Source organism: Thamnophis elegans, chromosome Z (genome assembly GCF_009769535.1).
Source record: "Thamnophis elegans isolate rThaEle1 chromosome Z, rThaEle1.pri, whole genome shotgun sequence".
NCBI lineage: Eukaryota > Metazoa > Chordata > Lepidosauria > Squamata > Colubridae > Thamnophis > Thamnophis elegans.
Window position 1 is genome coordinate 61,074,994 of NC_045558.1, and position 9,144 is coordinate 61,084,137.

The window sequence follows — 9,144 nt, forward strand, 5'->3', positions numbered from 1 at the left end:
AATAAAGCGAAAACCTTACCCTAACCCCCCCAAACCTAACCCTAAACCTAACCCTTAACCTAACCCTAAATCTAACCCTAAACCTAACCCTTAACCTAACGCTAAACGTAACCCTAACGCTCTAAACCTAACCCTAACCCTTAACCTAACCCTAACCCTAACCCTAACCCTAACCCTAAACCTAACCCTTACCTTTATGTGAATCTGTTTGCTTTAATTTTATTTTTATTTCAATTTTTAATTTTTTTCGTTGCGCTGTGATGACGTCAAATGCGCGCTTTTGTCGAGCGCGCTTTTGTGGACCGCGGTTTTGACGGGTCATGAATTTAATTCAGTGTATTTCAAACTTAAGAGTTGAAATTATGCATCTTAAATTTGTTGATGCTGAGAAATACTGGTATAAGTGAATAGATATACATAAACAGAAAATAAATACAAAGAGTCATTGACTTACAACAGTTCATTTAGTGACCATTCAACGTTATAGCACTGAAAAAAGTGACATGACCATTTTTCACACTTACACCATTGTAGTATTTCCATGGTCACATGACCAGAATTCAGATGTTTGGCAACTGGTTCATATTTAAGACAGTTGCGGTGTACTGAGGTCATGTGATCACCTTGTGAGACTTTCTGGCAAGTAAATGGGGAAGCCAGATTCACTTAACAACCATGTTACTAACTTAATAAATATAGTGATTCACTTAACAAATGTAGCAAGAAAGGTTGTAAAAGGGCAAAACTCATTTAACAAATGTCTCACTTAGCAACAGAAATTTTGGGCTCAATTGTTATTGTAAGTCAAAGACTGTCTGTATGTTTAGGCTCATTTTGGGGTTTTTTGAAGCACGCCCTTTGAAATGCTGCCTCCAACCATCTCTATTGTTTGAGGAAAAGCAGAAGACAAGAAAGATCCATCATTGAGATATAAAAGTTAGGACAAGGTCAGTCTTCTTGCACGTTGCTTCCTAAAGTACCCGACTATGCCGATCCTCCTAAGCGAGATCCCTTAGGATAGTTGGTTTTCTCCATCTGTTTCTCCCCAAAATGTGCGACCTTCCCAGCGCGCGTCAGGAGGAGGGGTTCAACTGTACGTCAATCCTTCAGGATCCCCGCCTGGTTCTCCGAGTCGGACGGGAAGGCTGAAGTTTTCTCTCTCTTCCTCTTGCTACGTGGTGTCCGGTTGTTCTCTAAACTGAGGAAAATGTGGAATCGCCGGCTATTCGTGGCCACTCTCTGCCTCCTCTGGGCTGGGGTGCGGCCTCAGTATGAGCGCTACAGCTTCAGGAGTTTCCCGCGCGACGAACTGATGCCCTTGGAGTCTGCCTACCGCTACGGCCTGGACCAATACAGCAATGAGAACTGGCCCGAGAGCGTGAGCTACCTGGAGATGAGCCTGCGGCTCTATCGCCTTCTGCGGGACAGCGAGGCCTTCTGTCACCTCAACTGTAGTTCTGTCCGCATGGAGGAAGAGAAGGAGGCCTACCGTTTCCACGGTTTCCCGGAGCTGCGCTATTTCGGTGACATACTACGCAGAACGCAGTGCCTGAAGCGCTGCAAGCAAGGGCTGCCGGCCTTCCGCCAGTCTCAGCCTAGCCGGGAAGTCCTGGAAGAATTCCAGCGCCGCGATCCTTACAAGTTCTTGCAGTTCGCCTACTTCAAGGTAGCCGCTCGTTCGCGCAGCCCGTTGCCACGGCGTGTCCCTCTTCTGCGTCCCCCTCTTTCTAAAGTTTTCATGAAATCCGGAGCTTTCTGATTACAAAGCATTCCGCACTTTTAGTTTTTTCCCCGTGTGTTAAATTGAGGCATTTTAAACAGGAAGGCAGAAATCCAGCAGGTGTTTTCCCTAATCCTACATCATGTCTATATTGGAAAAGTTTAATTATTTTTCACTGCTATGCATTTAGAAGAAACAAAATATATAAGCAGGTGAAAATTATAGCTGAATCATTTATATTTTTCTGGAACAAAGATTTGTGACAACCCACTCGGTATCATTACAAAGGAAGGGTCATTTTACAATCAAATGTGCATTCAGATAAATTCAATGTTCATCTATCACCAACTTTGAATTTCAGGCTTATGTTTTACTTTTTACTGAAAAACTTTAGAACTTTCTATTGGGTGGTAGACTTAATATTTTGAATCTCTTTCTCAACTTCATCTACTTAAAGTGTGGATTTGTCTGCCAGGATTTCAATGTTGACTGGGGAATTCTGAGAATTGAAGTCCATGCATCCTAAAGCTGCTAAGGTTAAGAAACACTGTCCACCTGCATGCAGGTTTATTTTTCTTGCATGTCATACAACGGCTTTGAACTTGCCATTGTCAAATGTGGAATTTAATAATCTTTGTGGTCTCTTAGGCCCATCAGTTCCTTTTCCTTAATTCTTCATCCAATTGTTATTTTTCTGTTTCTATCAGCCTGTGCCCTGCTTCATTTTGTACTCCAAGGCCAAACTTGCTTATTTTACCAGTTATCTTTTGTCTTCCTACTTTAGCATTCCAATCCCCCATGATGATAAGGACATCATTTTTTGTGTTAATTCTATAAGGTGCTGTATTTCATAGAACTGGTCAATTTCATCCTCTTCAGCACCAATGGTTGGGGCATAGACTTGGACTACTGTGATGTTGAATGGTTTGCCTTGGATTCGAACTGAGATCATTCTGTCATTTTGGGGATTGTATCCCAGTATTGCTTTTCCTACTCTTTTATTGACTATGAAGACTACTCCATTTCTTCTGAGGGATTTTTGCCCACAATAGTATATATGATGGTCATCTGAATTAAATTCTCCTATTCCTGTCCATTTTAGTTCACTGATTCCTAAGATGTCGATGTTCAGTCTTGTCATCTCATTTGACACGTCCAGCTTGCCTTGATTCATGGAACTTACATTCCAGGTTCCTATGGAGTATAGATCTTTACAGCATCAGACTTTCCTTTCACCACCAGATATATTCACAGCTGAGTGTCCATTCGGCTTTGGCCCAATTGCTTCACTCTTTCTGGCTCTAGTAGTACTAGCCCTCTGCTCTTCCCTAGTAGCATATTGGACACTTTCCAACCTGAGGGGCTCATCTTCCAGCATCAGATTTGGTACTGTCCATGGGGTTTTCATGGCAAAGATACTGGAGTGGGTTGCCATTTCCTTCTCCAGTAGATCACATTTTGTCAGAGCTCTCTGCTATGACCTGTCCATCTTGGGTGGCCCTGCATGAAATAGCTCATAGCTTCATTGAGCTACACAAGCTCCTTCACCACGACAAAGCAGTAATCCATGAAGGGAATATAAAATATAAATAAACATTTCAAATCCTTTTTCAATAGGCAAACAATTTTCCAAAAGCTGTTGCAGCTGCACATACATTTCTTCTGAAACATCCGGATGATGAAATGATGAAAAGGAATATGGCATATTACAAAAGCATGCCTGATGCTGAAGATTATATTAAAGATTTAGAAATCAAATCGTATGAGGTATAGTTTCTACCCTTGTTTATGAACATTTCTCAGTATATTCTGTAAAAATATATAAAAATAATAATTTAAGCCTCCCATAATTTCTTATTTTCATTTGTAAATGTTAATAATAGTTTTATTGTTAAAAATGCCTAATTTTGGTCCCTTGACAATCCATAACATTTAATTTGCTAATTTCAAAATATTAGTGGAAAGTAAATTCTTTAATACAGGACTTTATTAGAAGTCTCCATAAATCTAAGGCAATGTAAGTTTCATGGGGGCGGGGAGTGTAATTGATAAGTTATGTATTGGAGAAATGACCTACTTGGATCTGCTGCTCAAGAAAAACAGAGGGTAAAACAAAGCAAAATTTAAGTTTTCTAAGTTTATAGTGATGTGTTTTAAAATTAGATCATTCAAATAAAATGTTTGTCACATTCCTTCAGTTTTTTTCTTGCCTTTTAGACTCTCTTTGTCAGGGCAGTAAGGGCCTACAATGGAGAAAACTGGAGGACTTCAATTTCAGACATGGAACTGGCACTTCCTGATTTCTACAAAGCCTATGATGATTGTACAGCTGCCTGTGAAGGCTCCCGAGAAATCACAGATTTTAAGGAGTTTTATCTGTCTATCGCAGGTGAGTGATCAGTTGTATTCTAAAATAATGAAAAGATTTCTTGAAAGAATCCTTACTTTCTAAATTTCACACCCACTATATAATAAAAAATTATAATAATCAGTTTTCAGCCAATGGAGAGAGGAGGAGTGTGAGAATAAGAATTAAAAATGAAGTAATTTATATTTGACATAAATATGATTATTCCAGTGCTTATGCAGATGAAGAAGTTTGTTTAAAACATAAATTAGGCCTACATATACAGTATGTATTTTATAAAAAAACATGAATTTCTATATGTCCCTTTCTGACATAAAAGAAGTCTAAATATAATATTTATAATCACAATACATTATATAAGAAATATTCTGCTTCTGCACAAAATTGTTCCTTTTCTTTATTTCTGTTCTACCTATTTATTGTATGAATTAGTCATACAGTATGATGACACATTATTCACAAGACCTAAAATAGGCCAATGAATAATTATAATCCAGATTGGAGAGAGAAAAATCAGTCAAGAAACCAATCTGTAAAAACAAGTTTTGACTGAAATTGAGATCAAAACCATAGTAATTAGACAGCATAATATTTAATTACCTCCTTAATTATTGGAAATACAGCTATAAGAAGTGGTAGGGCAGAAGGTATTGATTGAGAAAGTTAGCCCTGCATGTTCCTATTCCTCTCTTTTAGATTCCCATATTCAAATTTGTGCAGAAAGTTTTGTGAGGGATAATTTGGACAGGGTGAAACAATCTGAGGGAAGAAATCAGCAATATTTTTTCTGAATTTGATTTCCTTTTTCCAAACATTATAGTTTCCAGCTTTCTGGATTAAAGCAAATAGTAAATTTATTTTCTGTGTCCAAATGTCACAACAGTTTTGAATGTTATCCTACTTGCTTGAATTACCATGAAATGCTAACAAAGCAATTCTTATGCATATTGTTTAGAGTAGATCTGCTGTATCTCTAGTGTTGGCTTCAGTCATTATTGCAGTCCTTAATTTTGAGAAAAAAATCTTGGGAAAAAGTTGGAAAATAAGAACTCTGTGCCTCAAACTGAAATACTGAAATGGGCCAAATTAATTCAATTGGAAAAGAAGTGGAAAGAGACCTGTGTTGTGGCAGTTTAGTATCTCAGTCAGAAGAAAATGAATCAGAATGATTATTTGAAACCCTGCATAGTTCTAATACATTCAGAATTATTTTTAATAGTTAAACTACTGATGACTTGTTCAAGGAATTTGTCATGCCAGTGTCAGGTGATTTTGAGAATGTATGCTTATTTGTTTATTAAATATTTTTTCATCCCAAAAATTAAACATTGGCATGTCCTACTGACTTTCAAGCATTAAGTACTGTACTCTAAATTCACAGTATTGTTTTTGACAGTCAATTAGTAAACTAAGTAATGTTCAGATTTTATTTTTAGATCACTATACTGAAGTTCTTAAGTGCAAACTGAGATGTGAAATTGATCTGACACCTGTCATAGGGGGCTACGTTGTGGAAAAATTTGTGGCAACTATGTATCACTACTTGCAGTTTGCCTATTATAAATGTAAGTTAAAGCGTTTTGTTCTTAAGCTGAAACTGACCCTAGCAAAGATGTCTGGATGAGAGCTGAAAAGCCAAGATGCAATTGAAGCCTCCTGTTCTTGTTTTTCCATAAATATTTATTCAGGGTGACAGGGCTTCAATTATATAATCATATCCACAATTTTGTCTGCTCCTAGTGGAAAGCAGTACAAAGGTGGATATTTTTTTTTACAGGAGTCTCTACTATAGAATCATTTCCCTATGAAGATGATTCCCCCCTCTTCCAATATTCATGGCTTTCCAAAAGTTTGTTAAGGCTTGGTTATTTCAGAAATCTAAGTTATTGATGTCTTGAATGCTGGATTAGGTACTGTCAGGTTATTTGTTATAAGATTGTGCTGTTTATTACTATGTGCAATTCATATACCGTTAGTGCATATTGGCATTTATAGGCAAGTTATAGGCAATTTGTGGTTGGAGCAGCCATGCTCGATCTGGCCAGAGAACATGGGAAAGGCAGGCTTCAAAGGGCTACACATTCCCCCCCCCTCCTCCATTCTCCCTTTCCCATCAGCTTTCCCACAGAAGCAGCGTCTTCCCTGGTCCTGCACACCACCTGCCGCATTGTCAATCACAAGGACGCACAGAGGCAACACGGGAGGGCTCATTGTCCGTGTTTCACATTTCAGTCATGAGATCTGATTTCAGATGAAAGTGTTTAATAAAATATTATATTTGTATACGGTATGTTTTTATAATACTACCTTTCTGAGAAGTTGACTTGATTTATTGCGTATTTAATTCAGTGAATGATTTGAAGAATGCAGCTCCATGTGTTGCTAGTTACATGCTTTTCGACCAGAAAGATGAAGTGATGAAACAGAATCTTGTCTATTACCAATATCATAAAGATAAATGGGGACTCACAGATGAAAATTTCCACCCTAGAGCTGTAAGTAAATGTTGGCCTATTACAGTCTAGAAAGAAAAGTAGCACATTCTGTTTGATTGACTAATAAGTCTATCATAAATTCTAGACTTCTGGAGTAGCATGATTAGCATTGACATACAGTATGAGAATAGGCTTATTTTTTCGAGTCTTGCCATGTTGACCTTGAGACTTTAAACAGTGTTTGGATTTTAATATGACACATAGTTTTGCTGCTCTTTTTCTAGGAAGCTATTCAATATTACAATGTAACAATGCTTCAGAAAGAAATGTATGAATTTGCTAAAGAGTATGTGATGGATGATGAAGAAGTAAGTAAAGCAAATTAAAGCAAAATTAATATTTTAAAAAGAAACTAAAGATCAGGTTATAGGTTGGTAATGAACCACAATCCCCATCCTTGTTTTTCCACTTCTGACTTTGCTTTTAAATATTGACATGTTGAAATTAAAACACAATATTTTCTCTTTCTTTCTTATAGGCATTTCTCCATGCCTATAAGGTAGTCCTCAACTTCATCCATAATCAAGTCCCAAATTTCTGTTGCTAAGCAAGACAGTTATTAAATAAACTTTGCCCCATTTGATGTGCTTTTGCCACAATGGTTAAGTGAATCACTGCAGTTCTTAAGTTAGTAACACAGTTGTTAAATGAACCTGGCTTTCCCATTGACTTTGTTTGTCAGAAGGTCACAAAAGGTTTATTACATGATTCTGGAAATAGCAATCTTCATAAATACATGCTAGTTGCCAGGCATCTAAAGTTTGAATAACGTAATCATGGGGATGCTGCAATGTAAGTGTGAAAAACAGTTATAAGTCACTTTTTTTCAGCACCATTGCACCTTCAAATGGCCACTAAGTGAATGGTTGAATTTGAGGACTACTTGTATTATATTGTGACATATCAAACTACCTTTAATGGCAGAGAAATAGGCCATGAAAAAATAATGCCATGTAACTAATTATGCATGATTTCCAATTATCTCTTGTTAGATCAAAGAGATATAAGGAAAAGTAACTTTTTTGCCATGATAATTGCCATTTTTCCTTGCCATTTTGCTTTTCTAGCCTCTATTTCGTTTATGGGTTCTTGCTGTCAAGTTGTATGCGTAGCTTTTCAAAGAGTTTTACATTTGAAAGCTTTATATAAATTAAAAACAATAGTGCATTTCAGAAATTGGGAGAAAGTGATAGGCCATTGATGGCACCAAGTTCATAAACTGTGTACGCCCATATGCCCAAACTGAAAGGTGTGCGCACAAACATGCACAGCAGAGACCCGAGGACCAGCTGGCGAGTGGGAGGTGGGGCATCCTAACATCGGCAGCATGGCAGAGGTAAGTTATTTTTCTTTTATGAGCTTCTGTTTCATCGTTTGCAGGGAAACAGAAGCTCACCAAAGAAACGCCACGGAGATCTGACCTGGGGCAACAGCATGTGTGGCAGCAGAGAGGGCTTTGTGTGCCACCTCTGGCACGCATGCCATAGGTTCGCCATCACGGTGATAGGCCAAGGTCACCCAGCAGTTTTCATGCCTAAGGTGGAACTAGAACTCTGTTTCCTGGTTTCTGGCCAAAAGATTAATCATTAAACCAAACTGGTTATTCCAGCATTAATGTCAGTTCTATATTTTATTTTATTTTATTTTCAAAAATAGAAATTTGTCTCAAAAACTAAACTTTTAAAATATTAACCTATTTTTTTGTGATAACATATCCTAGGATGAAGTCATAGAATACCTTGATGAACTCCTGGAAGTAGAAGATGGAACACAGTGACTTTTAACAAGTAAAGAGGGTTAAGAAGCGAATATTCACCTTTGCATCTAAGTATTTTCATGCATCGTTTTTAGCTCAGATTTATAAATACCTCCAGTCTTTATCAAGCTTCATAAGATGCCTGACTCGTCCTATTAATTTTCTATCTTGTCATTCAGCTTAAACTTGTTTTCTTTATTTCCTTTTAAAAATTATTATTATTAAATTTCTTTGCCACCTATCTCACTATGGGGCTACTTTAGACAGCTCTCAATCATAAAAAATAAAGAGATAAAAATGAAGTTTAAACAAGTAAAAATAGAACAATGTGGAACATTTTGAGCAATTTTTTCTAGTCATTCTATTGAGCAAAGGCATTGTGATTTAAATGGGATTTTGATGAGAGATATGGATCTTTGTGATTTGTTCTGTATGAAAAGAGTTTTCAAATAAAGAATAGAAAATAAATCCTTCAAATAAATAAAGACACAACTCTATAATTTTAAAGGATTCTTTATGTATTATATTGCACAGTGTATTTAAATAAAGTCTTGAGCCACAAGCACTTACTTTGAAATAGCTGAAGCTGCAATCATATACTTACAAGCTTACATGTTCAAACTTACATGTAGCCCTCATCCTATGATCTGATTCCAAAGCTACGATGGCCATCCCAGCCTCTCGCAGTCACATGATCCCACTTTGGAAGTTTTGCAGCTGTTTGTAGGGCTCTGTGGGCATTTGATGTCAGTCTAAGACATTTTTTCCTGAAACCAGACTTTATTTCCAGTTTCCAAAGTCTGCC

General features: G+C 37.2%; 1 protein-coding gene across 3 annotated transcripts; it reads left to right on the plus strand.

The window, feature by feature from the left end:
• The first annotated feature begins 1,116 nt into the window (after window positions 1–1,116).
• Window positions 1,117–8,846, plus strand: CRTAP (cartilage associated protein). 3 transcript variants are annotated; one of them, XM_032237597.1, is made up of 7 exons: window positions 1,117–1,666; window positions 3,338–3,487; window positions 3,938–4,109; window positions 5,525–5,653; window positions 6,438–6,583; window positions 6,808–6,891; window positions 8,304–8,846. In XM_032237597.1, the coding sequence occupies exons 1-7, from the start codon at window positions 1,208–1,210 to the stop codon at window positions 8,358–8,360; spliced, it is 1,197 nt and encodes a 398-aa protein (XP_032093488.1). In that variant the 5' UTR covers window positions 1,117–1,207; the 3' UTR covers window positions 8,361–8,846. The 3 variants fall into 3 exon arrangements, with proteins under 3 accessions (XP_032093488.1, XP_032093489.1, XP_032093490.1); XM_032237598.1 differs by lacking the exon at window positions 6,808–6,891; XM_032237599.1 differs by lacking the exon at window positions 5,525–5,653.
• The last annotated feature ends 298 nt before the right edge of the window (window positions 8,847–9,144 follow it).